At 39.3% G+C, this 21,348-nt stretch overlaps 1 protein-coding gene across 1 annotated transcript in view; it reads left to right on the top strand.

Annotated features, from left to right (window-relative positions):
- Positions 1-330: 330 nt before the first annotated feature.
- The window catches only part of tox2 (TOX high mobility group box family member 2), a gene marked incomplete at its 3' end in the record, with an annotated part of 97,046 nt that continues 76,028 nt past the window's right edge, over positions 331-21,348 (top strand). Inside the window, exon 1 of the mRNA XM_079241771.1 lies at positions 331-432. Coding sequence (XP_079097897.1) covers positions 340-432 — 93 coding nt within the window. The 5' untranslated portion in view covers positions 331-339. The remainder of the gene's footprint in view (positions 433-21,348) is intronic.

Genomic DNA, 21,348 nt, shown 5'->3' with positions numbered 1-21,348 from the left:
AGGGATGTTAGTTCTTGCAGAGCATCACCGAATCTCCAGATATTACTGAGGTAACTGTAGAGCGGATATTATAAGTCAGCACCTGGAGAGACTCGGTACTCTTCCTCTTGTAGTTCTTTTTCTTTAGGTTTCACACACAAGAACAGAGGAGAGACCGCGTGAGTACGCGCGCGCGTTTGCAAGGGAGAGAGAAATCGCGCAGGTTTTTATTGGGGGGGGGGGGGGGGGGGGGGGGTGCTTTTCTCTCTCTCTCTCTTTTTTTTTTTTTTTTTTTTTTTTTTTTTTTTTTTTTTTTTTTACGAGTTAAGCTTTCATGCCGTCAGTCTTGCGGACTCAGAGATGGATGTCAGATTTTATCCTGCTCCCCCTTCAAGCGTGGGTTCATGTACGTTACCGACTGACTCCAGTTTGGAATATTACCACTCCAACAAGGTAAGCAACTGCCTCTACTTTACGCTCTTTTAAAGTGGATGAAATGTGGCCGCTCCAAGTGCAGGTTGCACAGAAATGCGCTGTGGCTGTGTGGTAGGGCATCCCGCGTTGGAAAGTGACAAGTGCTGCCCTTTTGCATCTCCTGGGATAACAGAGAAACAATCCCACAGGCAGCATTAGATTTTCATCCACGTTTGTTACGCATCATTTGTGTTTATCATCACTGACACCTTCTCTGATCTCGTGCACGTGGAGATCCCCCACGACGCCAATCTTACTAACTTACGTGAACAACTGAATCTAACAGTACTGTAGTTGCACTGTGAGCAGACTTCGCAGCGCAGCGCAGTGCATGAGCTGCTTTCTCTGACCAAAGCGAACAAACGCTGGATGTGCGCGCATGATTGAGTCTTAACCGATATTATTTTAGACTTGTAAAGAGTTACATGTATGTCTGAAACATATCTGACATAACGCGGGTTTATTTGTCACACATAAGGTCGCAGGGCACAATTATTCCAAAAGCACAGACAGCATTTTCTCCTAATATGATGTTACGTTATGCGTCAGAAAAAATGTGCTGATGTAAGGTTGTCCGCGCATCGATATATATATATATATATATATATATATATATATATATATATATATATATATATATATATATATATATATATATATATATATGTGTGTGTGTGTGTGTGTGTGTGTGTGTGTGTGTGTACTGTAATAGATGTTTAACAGAATAATGTAACTCGTAGTCATCTACCATTTAGTGCGCAAAAATCCAGCATGCACGTGATGTGTCATAACTTTTGTGGAATCAACCATTTCTCAACGACATAAAAACTCAGCCATATTGGGTTCAAATTCTCAATAATTTTATATCTGTCATTTTTAATAAGCTTTTGTGTTTATATTGACAGCACTGTCAGGACGTTTGTGTATATGTAGAATATTTGATGCACTTGTTATAGAAAAACAAATGCACTTTTGTTAATTACACCCAATGTTTACCAGGCTTGTTGATGAAGAAGTAAAAAAAAAAAAAAAAAAAAAAAAAAAAAAAATTCGTTTCATGCTTTTAAATATTGTGTATTCCCTAAATTATTTGTATGAAATGTCAATAGGCCTATTGTTACACAGCCACACTGGTCCTGACTCTTTGCTTCCCAGAAAGAAACAGATAAAAGGAAAAAAAAAAAAACCTTGGCATCTACAGGAAAGAAAAGTACACACAGACTTTTTCCAAGATTACAAGTAACTTTTCTTGTGGTCAAGTTAAAACTTGTGCAAACATTTATCAATAACTACACTGAGCAGAGTTAGGGGGCGGCATCAGCCTGTGTCCATTCAAATGAGTTTGCTTGCTTTAGCACCTGGAGGGAAGCCAGCAGGCAGTTAACATTAGCTGATGACAAAGGGAAACATTATAGCACAGTACACATTTCGAACTGTTTAAACTCCCTGTTCATCCAGTCACATGTATATATTATCCATGTATAACACATACAATTAGCAGCTCTTTCACACACACGCACACAGAGCACTAACTTGCAGAGAACTTTAAAGTACATTACTTAGAATATCTCAACAACAGTCATTTCTTACACCCAAATCTTCTGTATATGAACCTCTGTCCCTAAACTGCAACATGAAATAATTCTCATTATAATAAAACCAAAATCAGCACCAGCGGAGTTGTCTTTTTGATTAAACTGTAAAATTCTGAGTGGGTGCAGATATAGTAATACACATGCACACTTTAGCTGCATATGTATATTTAAACTACAGGGCATGGTTTCCCCTGACCGAGGCTGTGTTCCAGGTATTACAGTATTAACACAATGAACTGTATAAGTTATGATTCAGCAAGCCCGGAGTCTGTTTCCCTGCTAAGGAACAGCTTTGGGTTTCAAGGGCAGAGGCATATAACATTGTCATTACTGAAGTAACAGCTGTGACTAAGATATAAAATAGCATATTATCTGTGTTACTCCTGCTACTAAACATAAGTGTTGAATTATTATTGAAGAACTTTATTTGACATTTTTGCTGTAGTTCATCTTTACAGAAGCCTTATTTCAGTAGCAGAATGGAGTTGACCTCCATGAGAAGTACATGATAAGTACTGGAAATGAAGTTTGCAGAGGAGATAAGAAATACTTTTTCTCCATGTCTTAGTCTTTGTAATAACATAATTTCTAGTATTATAGTTTAATTAGTTTCATGTGCACTGCTGAAATATCAGCAAGCACAAAAGTTTAAAAAAAAAAAGAGACAAAAACAAAAGAAAAGATAAACTTCCCAAAAGAGGCCCTGTGAAAGGTGCCAATTCACCATCATTTACACATCTAGTTTTATAAATATACAGCTTGTGTTAAAACCACTGGTGTGATTATACATCACAGTGCAGTAAGTCAAAAACTAGGAAGTGAGCAAAAGTCTAAATGAGACAGTCCATATATAAAAGGCTGTTGCTTCCTGTTAAAACGAGGTAAACTTAAAATGCATCTATTAATGAGTGACTGCAAAGCCTTGTAGGCTCATAAACCTGAACTGTACTCATTCTGTTTTCTACCTGAAGGGGTTAATAATGTAAAGAATGTGTAAGCTGAAACGGGCTCAGGCTGATTGACTGCATTCAGACTGATGGTTGATTGATGCGTGACAGGAATATAGATCATTCTGACAGGATGATTGAATTTAGGCAACAGTTTGCTTAGGATGGGATATTAAAAATCAAAAAAATCCAATCAGCTTCTTGTTTGTTTCGTTTGTCTTTTACCTCACTGAAACACATTTCACATCATGGAAGTTGCAATGTTCAGTTTTCGGTCTGACAGAAGTCTTTCTGGTGTTCAGCAAATGAAATGTTGGAAACACTTTTTTTTTATGGTGCAAATTTACAACACCAACTCGTTCATGATAGTAATGGTTTTAAAATGATCTAAAACTGAAAACTTTAACCTTCATTAGAGTAACCACTTCTCCCCCGATGGCTTGTTGGGAAGGTCTGATAAGTTGCAACTGACTTTTTGCACCAATCAGTTGTTTTAATCATTTCACTTCTCTTTTAAATCAACATCTGACAGAGAATCAACTAAATTATAAAGGTCTCCAGACAATAAAGCATCCTGTGCTTGTCTTCATCTCATCGTAAAGTGCTTGATTTAAAAAAAAAGAAAAAAAAAATGTTCATGCACACTTCGGAACAAGTCAAAGGCAAACACGGGAGAGAAGCATTGATTTGTATTTTGCTTAGAACCCCACGGCACTGCTGCTTTTCTCAACCTCATCCAACTTGCATTGTCCTGCGCTTGCACAATCACCATGAGTCATCTTTACTTTTCGCCCAAGATTTCTCCTAATCTTTTTGAAGCCTCTCTGTATCTTTCCTCACTGAGTGGGAGGCTTGTTTGCTCAGTGTACACTCAGCTGTGTATACCAGCGCTGAAGGCCACTTCTTCGCAAATGCCTGTTTTAGTGGGAGACTATTTGTCAAATGCATTATGACTTGTGCATACCCCCAGGCAGAATCACTCCGGTGAAATGAAGTTGGACAGATTACTGTAGATGCTCCACTTTCTCCTCATCCCTCTCCCCTCTAACTGCACGGTACCCGAGAGAGCCTCTCATGTAATTATACTGTAGTTATTTTGTAGGTTTATAATCCAATGGTTTGCACATGTTATTCTTTACATACTTGCAGTCTGTTCCAAGTTGCTGCTTGCTATTTATATACAGTTAAAGATTTGACTGTGTTTTTGTGTGCAATGCATACATAATCCCTGTCGAACCTTGAGGTGCATGTGCAAAGTCTGTTTTAACAAGATAACTCTCATCTATAGCCTGATCCAGCTTTTTTTTCACTTTTTCATGCTTTATTGTGCATCAGTGTGAGTAACAGGCAGCTGACATCTGTCCATTCAAAGAGCAATGAGGCTGCTTTTTGCAGAACACGTACCACCCCTTCAAAAGTGGTTCGTTCCTTTGCAAATACTATCCAAATCACTGTATTAGTCACAGGATACTTCAAAGTGTGGACAGGCAGAAAAAAAGAAAAAACAAAACAAAACATTCCATGTTGAATTCTCAGAATGTATTTTTTTCCCCTCTTTTTTTCTTCTTTGAAATGCGACCGTAATAGAAACAGAAAAAAAAGGGAGTTATTTCAGTGGTACCTCATTCTGTACACAGAGAGAAGTTAATTACACGAAGGCAAGCATTCTTGGGTTGACAGCATGGACTTGGGGTTTTCATTGTGCCCATTCATAACATTCTGCTGACTGGTCGGTCCAGGTTGCAATATACCAACCATTCTCCCTGGGAAAATGTTAACCCGTGCATGGCTCAAATGTAAACCAAATACGGTCTGAGTTGCTGGGACTGGGGTCTCTCAGACTGGTGAGTTTATTGTTCTTACCCAGTTCCAGACAGTTAGCTCAGAACAAATAACATGAAATAAAGTAATGAAGTTGACATTGTTTTTCTTATCTTTTTTTCCTTTTTTTTTTTTTTAAATATATGTATCTGTTTTTTCCAAATCATTACAAGGTGTATTTTTTGGGGGGTGCCTACCCACTTCCCAGCTCTTTTCATAGTCAAATCTTTCTGTCTCTGCACTTCTCCCCCTCTTTGTGTCGAACTTCTTCTCTCATTTACCTTCCCAACAGCAATGTCAAAAGGTTATGCAGGGAAGCTGGAGCGCCTGGGGCTGATTGTGTCTTTGAGTTAATGATAAGTACATACAGTGCTATTCCTTGGAGCAGTGGGGCTAAGATTGTGCTGGGTGCACACGGTCCATTACTGTAGAATGAAAGTGGATTATTTATTATGATGTTTTATTTTTTTATTTTTAAATGCAAGTGAGACATAAGATAAAATCCAATTTGGAAAAAAAAAGGTATTTTTCCAGCCATACTGAGTTGATCATTTACAGCCATGCAAAACTTGACCCTCCTTGAAATGTGTAGGATTTTATGCAACTATGTTACGGCTTTGTTACAGCACAGAAAAACGATACTGTAGTTTCTGCACATCAGTAGTTTCTGTTTTATTGCTATACCTATAGGATTCCATTTTGGTATTTTGAGGCCGGTTGTCTCTTTTGAGAACAGTGCAGCTTTTCATAACAGTGATTTACCTCTATAGACTTAAAGTTAAACCTCCCGGACAGCGAAGGTGACAAACCAGTCTGCTGCAGTCCCATCAGTTTGCTCTGCACTTTATAATCTAGACCAGACATGACTCAGAGCTACGAGAGGTGTTAAGAGGGTCATAAGTCATGAATGGCTGAAAATAGATTCTGTAGTTTATTCTATCCTGCCTGCTTTGGTATTTAATCACCAAAGTCTATAGAAACAGTCTATTTGTGTCAATGATTGATTGGGTTAACTACCAAGAAATTAATCATGACTGTGCATTTTTTTCTTCTTTTAAAAAAAAAACTCTTCCAAGTGCGCATCTGCAGTGAACTGCTTCAATCCAAAGCATCTCGGTGCTGTTCTCACACCACAGTCTGGCAGGTTTATTATGAACGATCGTCAAACTGCTTTTAGAATAAGACTGATAGCAGTTCTGTGGGCCCAATCTGCACAAATGGCTGATCAAAGCCACTGTGAAACATCACCACATCACAAGGTGTCAGACTAATTCAGAATTTGACATTGATTGCGATTCAAAAGCCCGGCCCCAGCTCATGCCCCTCATTAAATCACATTAACCCTAATTATCGTCACAGCTCCTTGGAACCCAGATACTACAGTTGGGCTTGACTCTTGGCTGCTCAGCTGGAGGCTGGGTGTGTGTTTCAGACACTTGTGAGTTGTGTGAAGTCGAGTCCGGTCCTGCAGAGGCTTTTAAACTGTCTTCACCTCAGGAGTCCACTGGTTCCTCAGTAGCAGTCACCTTGACTGGCTGTCTTTCTCTCTTCTCTCTGTCTGCACACCCCCCTTTCTACTACCTCCCTCTTGCAGCCCAGTTTCCTTGTGCTGTTTTATATTCACTTCTTGATTGGTTGGGGGGGGATGGGCTGATGGAATCATGTTTGAGGGGTTAGCTGGTTAGTGCAGGGAGGGGGAAATAGATTTGGTGTGTGCATAAAGATAGAGGAAGAGAAAGGGAGAAGGGGCAGAAGATGGAGGGGAAACGTAAAGAGATTTTTAGGGGTACTTTATTTTTCAGGCTGCCGTTGAGTCTGTAATGTCATTCAGCGACGTGGAAACCAAAATGAGCCTTGCCACCAGATGTGTTCCAGTCCAGATAGCAACTTGAAAGACAGACGTTTATTGTTTTAGTGCATTTGGTGTGGTTCAAACCCAAACTGCATGAAATGCTGATTGATGGATTTCACTGAAGAATGTGTGCGTGTGTGTGCGACAGAGAAAGAGAGAGAGAAAGAGAGAGAGAGAGAGAAAGAGCGGCTTTATCTGATTTATTTAACCATTTTTGTGCCCTGCTCTGAGCTCTGTCTGCTGATGAAAAGAGAATACTGACTGCGTGTTTTGCTGTGTGCTCCAGTGGCATTTCGGTGCAGATTCATCTGTTTTCCATCAACACTTCAATATGAAAAAGCACAACCTTTTTTTTGACTGGCTGCTTGCTGCACTGAAAGCTTCGTGTACCCCTTGTGTTTCCCTTATTTCATCCATAGAATGCTGATTATATTTTTTTTTCCTGTACAGCAAACAAACAATAAACAAGCTGCTTAGTGTGTTGCACTGGAAATAATTATGGTAAACATGCTTAGCGGCTAGACAGTATATCACAAAGTTGTTGCATTAATGGTTTTGTTATTGCAAGAAGTCAAAGTCAATATTAACATTCAAACTGCTGTGACCTTCTGTTATGCGGCTTTATGTCTGTGGGTTACCAGGGGCAACAACTAAACTTATTGCCGTTGCTGACATTTAGCTGTATCCACATGCATGTGGTTTTGTCTGTAGGTCAGGAAGTGCGCAGTTCACTCATTTTTTTTCTTTTCTCTCTTTTTTTTAAGTTTACAACAGTCTTACAATCCCTACTGTGAACTGCATCTTGCTAATCGTTATGCATTAAGATTTGCAGCTCTCATTGTTTTAAGATGAAGACATCAGCATGCCAATGTGGAGACAAAACAAGACTAAACATTTTCATTGCACTGGAAAGCTGTAATTCCCCCACCAAGGAGGCTGATCTTCATTAGGCTAATTGCTTCATGTCATTCATAAACAAATAGACCACAAAGTGATTGTTCTAGATGCTGAAGATTATGAGCCCAGTCATTGGCCTTGGCAGATTTGTGTAAAGCAGGCTTTGCTACATAAATTAGTGTAACCATTGCATGAGAGAGCCATATCAACATTTCAAATAAGTACAGACAGAGCTCATCATCTTTTACTTTCATATTTACCACCCTGCAAAGAGCCAATGGTTCATCCAGCTTTTCTGTTTTCAGCTCGTTTCTCTCTGAATTGTGCATCCAACAGGAATGACTTTATCATTATAAGCTAAGAGGACGGAGTAAAGGAAAGGATCTTGTCCTGCAATTTTGTCGACAAGTCACGTGCATGACTGAGGACCTTAATTCAGGTTTTCATATGAACTTATGCTAAATCTGTTATGACTCAGCCCTTGTTGCATTTATGGCTTTAGTATAGGATAAAAGACAACTGGTCTAGGTGAAAAAAGGTTGCAGAATACATAAGAATAACAGAGAATTTGTCAGACTTGCAGCATTACATGTGTTTTTTTTTTTTGTTAGCGTTGGAATCTTCCTGCTTGATATTAGGAAAAAAAGCTTACTGAAGATGCCACAAACCCACCGATTCCATACGATACATGTATAAAAACACTAATAAACAGTGTCTGCGCTGTCGAAGAATGCAGCTGTCGAGTGTATTAAGAAAGGCTCGCAAGCCTGGGCAAACATGAACAGTTGTCTTAGCTTCCTGAGGCATGTCCTGTGCAAACAGAACTGGAGACGGCTGGTTCAGGTCCACACTGAAAGACCACGGGCCCTGTGAGCACACACACTCTTGCAGGTAGGCACACATGCACACACACCCACACTTACATGTAGATGCACGCATGTCCACACTCACGCAGTGTAAATAAACACATGCACAAATGTGAACACACAAACCTCTGAGATTTCATCGTGTTGTGCAGCAACATCTCAACCCACAAGATTACTGTACTTTATAGCTTGAATGTTAAGTAGCTAACCCTGTGATCAATTATGTAATCACAGTTATTATATGTTAAAAAGATTTTTGGTTAAGATGCATATGAGTAGAGCCAACTGAAAATTAAAACTAAGCAGTATCTGCTTAGCCTTTTCGACAGATGTTTTTCATATCAATAGATCATGACTGAGTTAGCTCAGGGTTACACAGGAAGTAAGTTAGCTGGTGAGGCCACCAAGGATTGGTCCTCTGCCATGTGCTGTTTGTGTCTGTGCCTCTCTGAGCCAAGTGTGTGTGTGTGTGTGTGTGTGTGTGTGTGTGTGTGTGAGCGACTCCCCTCCCTACCACTACAAACCCACAGTCCCCCCAGGCCTCTCTCCGCCTTAGTCTTGTAAGCCACCCCTGGCACTTTTGGGCTTTGTTCATAATATTTTCATTGTAGCTACGTCTCACTTTTCAGGAATTTCATTCTCCATGTATTCATAGTTTTTTTTTTATTTTCAGTGACAGTTCAGGTGTAATAATGACAGTTATTCTAAAAAAAAAGCCCTAAAATGAAACAGAAATGACATTTCATTTTGCTTCTTTCTGGATATCATTGCACAACCTACTTTAATGTTGCCTTTACATTTATTTACAAGTTATCTCGATAGTGCGCTTAATTTTTCAACATTTTTCTACTGTGGCTCTGTTTTAGGCCTCAGTATGTTGGTATGTGGGTGCAGCTGAATTTGAGTGTGTTCCCTCTGCAAACACAGCATTGCTGACACTCCTGGTTTCACTTAATCTTTTACACAAAGGCATTGGCATGTGGCAGGGCTCTCGGTTTCAGTGACAGAGAAAGAACGAGGCAGTGAGATGTGAGCGAGAGTACATAAACAGAGGTATAATTACTTATATTTTAAACCATTTACATTTATTTGTTTTTTAATTATCACCTAATTTAGACAGAGATGGTCTTTTTTTGGGCAGTGGGATGTTTGTAGACCTTGGAAGATCAACAGTTATTAGGACTTCCTGAAGTAAATACCCGATGCCTTCCAAGGAACGTTGGTTGCTTCAGGACTGTATTCTGGGTTGAAATGTACACAGACCTCCACACATGTCACCGTTTGAATGGATGATTTATTTTCATGTCATCCCATAATTACTCACTGGGTAAAATGGGAGGACCACTCTGAGATTATAGTTTGTCTTTGCAGTTAAAAAAGCCCAAAAAAAAAAGAAAAAAAAAATGTTGAGAGACTTTAAATGATTTGCCAACGAGCTTTATAAAGCATGTCTTGATTGTGTGGCATGGTTGGGAAAAGTAATTGGAAATGTAATCACACTGTTGTAGGAATGGAAATGGAAAAACTTTGGGAAACATCTTCAAAAAGAAAATACGTTATTGATGTATTTGTTTGTTTTAATGGAAACTGCAGTGTTACATGGAGTTTTGTTTTTAATTGGTGCAGTTCTGCATTTTTGCAGTGAAACGTTACCTTCTTGCTCCACAAGCTGTTGTCTGAACAGCTGGATTTCTTTCAGATGCAGGAGCATTGCATTGTGATTAGTAAAGAATGAATAGCCTCACTTTAATAGTTTTTGTGATTTTTTTTAAAATGTTTTTTTTTGGACTTAATCCAAAAATGGAACATGGCGACCCCTCATCTGATTCCTCAACTTTACATCAGGAATAAGACATCAGTGCTTCCCAGGTACACGCCACCTAATATCCTTTTAATTGACTAAAGAGAAAGTGTATTACCATGTGTTGATGAGGTTACAAACTGGCAACCGCGGCGCATTCTGGGCGCCAGATCTCCTTGTTCTTTTTGGTTTGGTTTGTTGTGCTTACTGCTGCTCTGCATAATGACAAGAGTGGAAGAGTGGAAGATTCCAATTACTCAGAGAAAGTCAAGGAGACTGTTGAAGTTTGAGAAATACAACACGAGCCGGGTTGCTGAGTGGAGATTTGGAATGTAATTAACTTGGTTTGGCTGCTTGCCAGTGAAAAAATACATTTCTTTCTTCTCATCTCAAATGAAAATGTAAAGAGTGTTTTGCTGAAAAATACCTGGAGGGAACAGTAGGCTGTTGAATATTTGTAATACAGCTTGCATTGTGCAGTTGAAATGAGTTTTGAGATGAGTTATCCGTTGTGGTTTCCCCTTTGACATTTCAAAGGTATGTAGCTTTTGAACCATGGATTTACTGTAATCTGTTTTTTTTTTCTATTATTGATGTGTGGTTGAGTTATAAACTGTAGATTGGCTTCTCTGCCATTTCACTGGCTTTACCATATCAGAAACCACAAGGCCGTGGTGCCGGGGCAGACTTTGTAATAATGTTTATATATAGTCACATATAAACCCCAGTTGTTGCTCCCCTTCTGCGTGTTAAACTGTACAGGACTGCTACTCACCATAAAGGGTGTGGGGATCTTGAAAACTTCCTCTGTTGCCCCTCTCAGTCAGCCTATGCTGGAACATTTAACAGATGTTACCAAGCATTGTAATTTGTAATGTAAAGCAAATATTGCCACTGAAATTACAGTCCCAGCATCATCCTGGATGGACTGAATTACCAAACAACAAAGTTTACATTTTGCAGTTTTATTAGAACTGCTAATGACTTATAAAGAATGAAATAAATAACTATCACCTCCTTTAAGTGTGGCATACTTGACATTTGATGATTTTATCTGGGCAAACATTAAACATGAAGTGGTTTCCCACTCCTCGAAATGACCACAGAACTGCACGAACCACTAAAGAAGCAGATGAATGTACTCAACTTTTTGGAAATTACACCGTTTACATTCAAGTAATTTTGTTTGTGGATATTCTTTAAAGTATTTTTGGCTGAATAATAATAGCAATTTCTGATTGGTCACGGTGTTGTGAAACTATCTTGAACTTTGTGTTCTGAGAGAGCCAAAGGACCTGGCAGATAGATGCAGTTCTAAATGTGAGCTGTTCGTTTTTTTCCTGTCTAGTATTATAAAAATCCAGCTGCCTCTGATCCACTGTTGGCTGATCTGCAAATGGATCAAGCTGTCCAGCGGAGCCTCCTAAATCAGTCTGGCATGTCGTTATAATAGCTTTTTCTTGTATGTGTCCTGTCAAATCATCTGAGCCTCTTTGGGTGCTATTTTAGTGTTAGTCACACAATCAATACAAGAAACTACAAGTTCTTTGTGACACCACTTGGTCCCCTGAGTGGAATACACTTGCATGCCCAGCGCCATAATGCTAGTGTTGTGACCCTTCAGGAGAGTGTAGTTTGAAAGCAGATCCGTGAAACAAGGCAGAGAGGTGCTGAGCTGATAAGCTAATTAGTGGACTCAGCAACTGCTGTGGTAATGGCAGATTGTGGGTTTGTGGGTGCTGTAGTGTACATGTGTGCTGTCATGCTGCACTGTTGATTTTTTAGAGGCTTAAGCCAGCATGCATTTGACAAAGCCTGCTAAGTGAATCAAAAGACTGTATCAGCAGAGAGACTATAGCCTTCTCAGGCTCCTCAATGGAGCTGCTAAAACAAAGTGAAAGGTGCACAAATGCATGCCAATAAGCCTCGTCTCTACACTGTTGTGCTTTTACATGCCACTCCTGTTTTTTTTTTTTGTTTTTTTAAAAAAAATACTAACTCACATCTTATTAGTGATTTTTTTTTTTAAATGTGATCCATGTTTCTGCAACATGGGTTTGATCCCCTGCTCAGGGATTCACTGCTAGGCTGTAACAAGATGTAGGTTTCTAGTGCAGTTCTGTAATTGTGCAAGCAGCTATAAAACAAACAAGAAAGCTGGAGAGGAAGAGGAGGTGTTAAGATGGAAAGATAGATCTTTATCCAGCAGACAGAAAGAGGGCAATTGAGCAATTTTTGCAAACTTACAAGCAAAACACAAAAAAAAAAAAAAAAAAAAGAAAGAGTGAAATGAAATAGATGTGGACCACACACTGCACATGCAAATAAACAAAGTCCTCTTTGCTAAGCACGCACGTGCTGAAATGACACCAGCTCTCACTTTCGGTTGTGCTCATGCACCTGCTGACTCTCAGTGTTATTGTGATTAAAGGGAATGTTGTTCTATACTGACACCAATGTTCCTACCACAGTGTGATCACATAGTAAATAACAGGTTCATAAAAATAAATCACAAAAAAAAAAAAAAAAAAAAGTCAAGGCAATTTGATCTTTAACTTTAATGGAAGTTAATGCATCATAAAATTCAGGCTGTTAAACTAAAACTGAAGTAGTTTCTATTTGTCATTTTTAACTGAATAACTCATTCTCACGACCTCGCAGAAGTCTGGGCGCGGGAAGGACACTAAGTTGTGACTAAAAATAAGTTTGTTTTACATGAACTGACATGATGACAACTGAACTAAATAGACGAAATGTCCAATAATCTGGTGGCAGCAAATGGAGAAAGAAAGACTGTTTGACTGGCTTCAGCCCACACCTTAACTAGGTGAGCTGGTTCTCTCTGAAGACCGGACCACACCTGTCAGACTCCTGCATCCATACTAGATTCAGCTTCTTAAACCTATTTCATTGCTAGTTAGACAATTAATTAAATGTAAATTAGGATTTAAAAAAATCCCACCTTCTAAGTTAATTGAATGGATAACCAGAGCTGGATGCCATACTCTGTTATTCGCTGATATCATTATTGGGGAAATACATTTTTAAAATCTGTTTTCTGCACATTGTGTGTGTAACACCTCATGGTTACGTGTTTTGGCAACAATAACAACAACATTGTATAAAAAAACACACTGACACTCTCTTCAGCCTTTAAAAGGAAAGCACATTAACCTCACACACACGTTCCATCCTCGCTCTGAGGGTTATAAATGGTCACTGTTGCCCATTGTGGTTTTATATCTGCGAAACAGTTGTTTAAATAAATGATTACTTTTGATTACTCTGACAGACAAACATGATTGAAGAAAATGTGCAAAGATATAAAAAAAACGAAGAGGTAATCTACAAGCGACTGCTAAACACCTCAGCAGGTTTTCTCCCATTACATCATTTCTTCGTTTGTTCTGACTTATGGGAAACCACTCTTTCTGCTGTGGGTCAGAGCTTTGTGACTCTTGCAGCTTCTTTGTGTTATTTTTACACGCAAGCTCTGCTTCTAGAAATCCTGCTTTTCCTTTCTTTTTTTAATCAAATGAGATTTTCTCATCAGTCAGACTTGTTTAATGTCCTTGGCAACTACTCTTGCTAAGCCGCACAACAAACCCAAGCAACAAAGCAACATGAGGGGTAAGCAGGTCTGGTGTATGACAGAGGTGAGAGATGAGCTAATTAGGGATTAACCGTTAATAGCTGGAAGGAGGGGTACAAGTGCCAAGCCCCATTTTGTTCCAAACACAGTATTATGTCTCTCTTCCTGGGCTCCGTTCACCCATCTTTCTCACCTACCATGCTTTTGATTTTCTCTCTCTCTCTCTCTCTCTGTCTCTCAGCTAGAATGATTTTCCCTCTTCTCTCCAACTCTTAACTCCTCTCCTTTTATTCTCTCTTTCCTCTCTCAGGATGATTCTCATCAGCCTGTATTAGCTGCAAATTCAGAACTAAGTAGCTGTGACAACATTCGCGGATGCTCCAGCTGCCACTGATTTATTGAGTTATTAAAGTAATGTACTGTGATTAAAAATGCTAATTTTTCCTAAATCACATGCCAGCTTACACAGTTTTCTTTTTTCAATAACTGATTTAATTACATGGAAAATGAAACAAGGGCTGATGATTCTATCAATGCAGCCAAATGCTTTTCCATATGAAAAGGAGTTATTTCCTAATACAGAATCATTGTCTCCTGGAGAAAGTGGGGTTCTTTCAGACTGATTCAAAGCACTAAGCAAGCTGCTAGGAGCACAAAATGCTCATATTTAGTCAATCATAATTTTCAGTTGTGTCATTTATAATATATAAAACAAGTTGGTCTCACATTTTAGGAATTTGTCTATGTATAACATGTGAGATGTAAAACACCCTAAATACACCACAGAGAAAGACTTACTTTTACGTTGCTTCTTGCCATGATATGAAAGCACAGCTTTGAATTGAGTGAGACAGAAATCCTTTAAAATCCTCATCTTGCCTCTAAAGTACACTCAGTTCATGTCGGGTAGTTCTGCTTTTCCATTTAAAGCAAGGATTTTAAATGAAGAGAGGAAAAAAAGTTTCCCAATATTATTATGAATTGTGTCCTCGTCTACTCTGAATAATTTCCTCTCCCTCAGGGGATTTGTTCAGTACGCTTTCCTTTGCTCATTTCGGCCTCTCATTATGCATTCATGTATTCGTTTATATAATGCGCAGTGCTGCAGCTACATTGGGCAAATCTCAGTCGTTTTTTTTTTTTTTGACACCATCGTGTATGGTAAATAACATTTCCTTCTTTGAATTCAGTTTTTTCCTTTTCTCTCCTCTTACACCTCAAGCAGTTGGTTTTCTCCAGCTATCTTGCAAAATATGCAAGGCCCCCTTTAGAACATCTCAGGATTTAATTTCTTCTTCTGCTACTGAAAAAGTAATTCTGATTTAAATAATGAGATGGAACTTTTCCCCTCGATCACTTGATCTCTGCAGAGAGCTTTCGCTTTGCTGCAGATAGCATCTTGCTGGATCATTATTTCAATGCTTTAAAATCTCTTCAAGATGACCAGAAGAGCTTTAGATATTGCTTGGATGACTTCCAAATTTCTCACTGTGTACTGTCACAGATCCTCAGCAGTATCAGTGCCACTTTACAGCCCTCCCCTCTAAATAGGACCTCTAGGTGAGTGTGTGAAAGTCCATGACCATGTCAGATGTCTTTTTTCCTCTCTTGATCTCAGTGGAGTGAGCGTCTCTGGCTTTCCAGATGTCCCGAGCATAGCAGTGGCTTGTCAGCTCTATAGCGGGGCTCTAAATGGGTCACTCTCCTCGATATCAGAGCTCCTTCAAAATGACACCACTGTTCTACAGATATTATGGGACACCAGGTGGCTAGACAAATATGGACTGCATATCTTTTTTAACAGTCAGAAAAAGGCTTAACATGGTAGATTTAGTTTAGAATTTCTCTGTTTAAGCTATATGAATGCTTTGAGGAATAACCACACCTTGAATTTATACATTTGCCAAAGAATTTTCACTTATTTGTGAAAGATTGTTTTGGATTTTTCTTTAATAAATGGCTATTCGCCTGTGTAGATTTATTGCGCTGCCATTTATCATCTTCCAGAGTGGTGTTTGCCTGTAGAAGCTCCATGGAGAGGAGCTAGGGTAGGAACCGACAGTGGAAGGAGAGGGAAAGAGGGAAGGCTGGGTGTATTGCAGTCCAGTGATTTCTGATTTATGGTTTGATTACAGTCTCTCCATCCTGCTGAAGTCTGGCTATATTGGTCTGCATCACGTGCATCACTTTCTCTTTCTTCTCACATGGCCTGGTCATGCAGCAGGCTCCGGCTGCTTCTCGTCAAAATGAAGCCCACATTTGCTCACACAAAAGCACAAAGGAGTGTGATGGCATTCAGGCACACACATACACACACTCACACAAACCGATTGAGATAAAATGAAGAATGGTTCTTTTGGTGTGTTAAAAGAGCAGCCTGACCACCATGCAATGCAATTTGCCAACAACTGGAACATAATATTGATATTCAAAAGCGCACACAGCAAACAAAGCAAGAAATAAGCAATGCAATGGGAAGTCTGATGCAAGCACAGATGCCCACTGTCTTGTATTTATGATATCCCACCCAACAGAATGAGAATCCACACATTTATTACTGCAGATATGAATAAGATACCAAACTCTCCTCATCTCAAATGTCAATGCTACTGTTTTGCTGAAGATGAGCCTTGAAAATTAGATAATGCACCTTTGCCCACCTGTAGCTGACTGAATGTTCTCTATTGAGAACTGCTAAGTGTGTTCTCTTTATATTGCTGCTTTTAACCAGCATCGATTCACCTGCTTTTAGACCATGTTGGTGGATGAAAAGGATGAAAGTTGCTAAAAGAGCCCTTCACTGATATTATATCTCCCAGCCCATTCACTAAACTGATGTTCAGCCTTGTGTTCAGGCCTCTTACTTTAAATTCTTTCACTTAAATTTTTCCACCAGTGACTGAGCTAGATCCCTGAGCTACTCAGGTTTAGCAAAAATAGAGCATTGTGATTCTAAAAGAGAAGTAGCCTCTCAATGTTATTTTAAATAAGATCTCCTGCTCCTCAAATGGAAAAAAAGTACACAAAACAACTAGTGCATCTCTTAATTAGTTAAAATGAACAATGACTGAAATGCCATACTTCTTTTGAACCAGCAGATGAGCCATCATATACTTCAGTCAGTCTGACAGCAAAGAACAGAGTGGAACTGATTGTTTCTGGCAACATGCTGGAAAATCTGAGATTAACTCCCACTAACAGCTGATGTTCAATACAATTAAACACAAGAAGAAAAAGCAAAAAAAAAAAAAACAGGGGGCCAACTGGAGTGATGGCTGAGCTTACAGCAGCTCTGATGTCAGCAGGTACATTTAAATACGAACAGCCATAACTGAAAGGTCATGACCCATAAAGAGGGGGAATGATTTGAGTGAAGCGTGCACAGGAGAGAAATGTCAGAGTGAGAATGGCAGGAAATATGTTAGTGACAAGGAAAAAGCTGCCCCTAGTATTCTAGAGCCCCGATGAGTAAAAATAGGGCATTGGGCAAGAAGGCAGGAAACCAGCCGAGCGAGGCCTCTAGTAGGAATTTCTTCTGGGGAGTAGAGATAAGGGACTTAACTCCCTCCTGTCTGGGCTGACCAGCTTCAACATGTGATATGTGATCACTGATCACTTATGCAGAGGTGGACAGAGGAAGAGATTGAAGAACTGAATAAATGATTTAAGCACCAAGTAAGTCATATGTGCACTTGTGCTTGCATTGTGTGGACACTTTTGCATACTTTGCAGTGACTTACCATTTATAGCATTGGCAGGGCATTTTGATTTGGTCCAAACATGTGTGTGAGAAACCAACAATTGTTCAAACACATAAGGACTCTGTCACGCAAATGCGCTATGGTGCTCTCAGACACACACACACACACACAAACACACACACACACACACACACACACACACACACACACACACACACACACACACACACACACACACACACACACACACAAGAACTGAGGTAATTGCTGAGGGGTGGAAAGTACCATGTGTGAATGTGTGGTTCGCCAGGTTAGAGAGTGGAAGTTAGACAATAAACAGTGGCCTTATCAGCCTCATGGCAGAGCTTCCAACCTGATCACTCTAACTCTTAAACATAAATATGACCCCTACTGCTGTTGCTTCAGCCCATGCACTCCCATGAATAAGCAAATTTTATAAAGAAGGAGCCTCAGTGGGAACTTTGTCTCAATGCTGAGGCTGTAGCTGGCTGTGTGTGCATTAGCCTTGACCCTGTGCTTCTTCACTGTCACTTTACCACACTGATCACGCTGCTTTATTTGATTTGCCTGTAGTTACGTGACATCACTGACACAAGATTTATCAGAATTTTTTACAAATCAAATTTTCAGCCCTACAGTGGAATGTGAGATTGATGGCTTGGAAGAGGGGAGACAACAAGGTGATTATCATATCATTGATTCCAGTAATTTGTACATGGAGAGGCAGTTGTTCAACTGGTGGGGCGTTCACTGACAACTTCACAGTTGACAATGTGGCCACTTCTTGTAAACTGTGGGCGGCTCAGAAGTTCCCGATGCTATACTTGTACAGTAACACAGTCAGAACTTGCCAAACATATACTAAAGAAATTAAAAATAGTGCACAGATTAAATGTTAGATTAACAATAGAAGCCATTGACTTATTATTGTGTTTTGAGCATTTGTTTCCTGTTATGGAAGTAAAGTTATTAATCTGGGTGATTCTAATAGATAAGTCTTATAATAAAGAAATTATTCATTTTTCTTTTACAAAGAGAGAAAAGAAAAAACAATTTGGAGAAAACTGAAGCCTGAAGATGCTAAAAACATCGAAATGCTGGAAATAAGATTGTTCATTACATAAAGAAAATAGAAAGGAAAACACGATTTCTGCAGCCCCCTGACAACATCTTCATAAAGATTTTCACTGAGAAAAGGAACCCTGTTACATAAGTGTCCTCATGTGGCCTTGCTGTGTCCAGTTACTGTCATATTGAGGACACAGCCTTCCCTCCAGCAAGATTGCAGTATGAGACAATAACCTAAATACCTGTTGGATTTTTGCCCTTCTTTCCCTCTGCGTTTCTGTGCCTCGCTCTATTTTCACGATCCCATTTCAGCCTTGCATTCTCACTCTTTTCTTTTCCTCCTTCTGCACCCGCTTACCCTCACTCCCTCGTGGTCACTCTCTTAAGTGATTGCTACATTTCATCTCATGGTAAATCGGCCGTCAGCCCGGTGAGCTATCATTATGCAAATGACAGGCAATTCAATTTCAGTTGGTCGGAGGGGGAATTTCTAATTAGGGTGAGGCATGGCACTCAAGATGGAGGGAAAGATGTAAAGACAGAGAGACAGTAAGGTAGAGAGGTGCTGTAAATGGATAGCAGTGGTAAAGTGAGAGGAGGAAGGATGGCTGGAAAAGGAGAAGTATCCATCCATGAAATCAACACCTGCATTACAGTGAATACGCTACGATTGGCTGCAAGTCTCCAACCGCCTTCACTTCCCCTTGTTTTTTCCTCCTCATCCAGTTCATTTTAATTACGCACTGGCATCTGTGGATTTCTGTTTTCAAAAAGACCTTTATGGAAGACTTGATCTCTCTTCTGCGCACATTCATGAAAACATGCCTCAGTTTGAGGAGAACTATGGGAAAACTCTGTGAATTCATATATGGAACACAAAAAACCCCCAGTAAAAATGTAAAAGCTTAACCATGTCTAATGTTTGCATGATACTGTACCTAGCAGAGTTCTTAAATTAGCAATAGGACAGTTTCACAGAGAAGGAAAGGAAGGGTGCTTTATGTAAACCAAGAAACTTCTGGCTTTGACATGACATATTTGCCACTTATGTCATCCTAGTTGTGTCATACCTTGTAGCATGTTGTGTACGTTATCTCATCGAAAATCACGACACTCTGTACCTTCGTATATTATACAGTAGGAACTTCCTCTTGATGGCTAAAGCCAAGTTTCAAGATCCCGTTTTAAGTGTTATTTTTAGAGTTAAAGTTATATTATAGTTGTCATTACAATGTAGTTGAGCATTACAATGACAATAAAGCTGAATGAGGACTGCAACTAAGAATTATGTTATTATGCATCGTTATGAAAGAGACAGAAAAGCAGCATTTTTTTCAGTAAACATTTAGGAAGGCTTCTTTTAAATTTAGATCTTTCACTGATTAGTCTGCAGGGATGGCCAACAAGATCAGACCACAAGGGAATAATGGCTTTTATATACATTTCCTCCCTACAAATAGATGTTTTTATCACATCATAATAAAAGAACTTATTATCAGGCTCTGCAACTTAAAAATGAGCAATAGAAAGCTACATATACAAATTACTTTTATGTGATTGTCCTTAAACCAGAAGTGTGACATCAAATGACATGCAAGCTATTTGCATTCATTTATAAGACCTTAAACACATCTCCAAATACGCACATTTTAAATTTCTGGTCAACACAGGCTGAAGTACATTGGGGCCTTCTAGCATCAATATTAAAAAGAAGAAAAAAAAGATGGTATTTCTCTATATCATGTTTTTCTAACCCTAGCAAAGCAGTTTTGGTGCTCTACCAGAGGCAACTAAGAAGTTTTTCTGCCACCACATCTCTAACCACAGGTTCAGCAGTGTCAATCTTTTGAAAGAATCTGTCACATGTTGTCACATCTGCCGGGGTCATATCTGACAGAACAAACATTCCACATGCAGGCATGGCACGCTCACAGCCTCTGAAACAGGCTACATGTCTGTCTTATATGCAGGAAACTGCTATATTTCTAACAATGGAAGACTAAACTTTAAACATTGTTCTATAATGGCTTTATTATGTAGATTAATTTGACTGCATCACCGATTTGACTCTTTAACTTCCTTCACTAACTCTTTTCTAAAACATGATGGAGATGTGTAGCATTTGTGTATCAGTTCCACCTTCAACTGGCTGAGAGAAGAGCTTTTGCCTGTGTTGCTAGCAATGTTTAAAATACATTGAATTTTTTTGTATGTTTCTTTAATGCGCATCACACAGAGGCTTTACAGAAAAGCATTTAAAACAAGTGATGAAAATAGCTCAGGCACCCCGAGATTTAACATGATAAAAACAATTAATGTATGTGCAGCATCTGCAAGTTTGTGAATTACATTTTCACACATGATTTTTCTTGATGTGGTGCTGCTGTCAGAGTGGACCAGCACTGAACAGCGGGCTTATTTTGATGGAGTGTTTCTTTTTCTTCCCATCGCCGTAATGAAACATCAGGCTTGTTTATGTTTTTTTTATTTATTCAGCAGCCCAGAGGGACTACATATTTCCTGCAGAGAAAAGAAGACAAGAGAGAAAGAGAAAGGAAGAAAATTAAACAAAGGAAAAAAAAAAAAGGCTTGGTCAAACTTTTCCATGATTAGGCAAATGTTCTCCTTGTACCTGCAGATGAGGCTTGTTTGCATACTGGGGTGGTTTGCATTTATGTTACTGCACCATTCACTGCCATTTGTGAATTATGTGTCTTTTCATTTTCTGTTTTGC

Source organism: Telmatherina bonti (assembly GCF_933228915.1).
Source record: "Telmatherina bonti genome assembly, chromosome: 6".
NCBI classification, from domain to species: domain Eukaryota; kingdom Metazoa; phylum Chordata; class Actinopteri; order Atheriniformes; family Telmatherinidae; genus Telmatherina; species Telmatherina bonti.
This window is presented reverse-complemented; position numbering and strand designations above follow the sequence as displayed.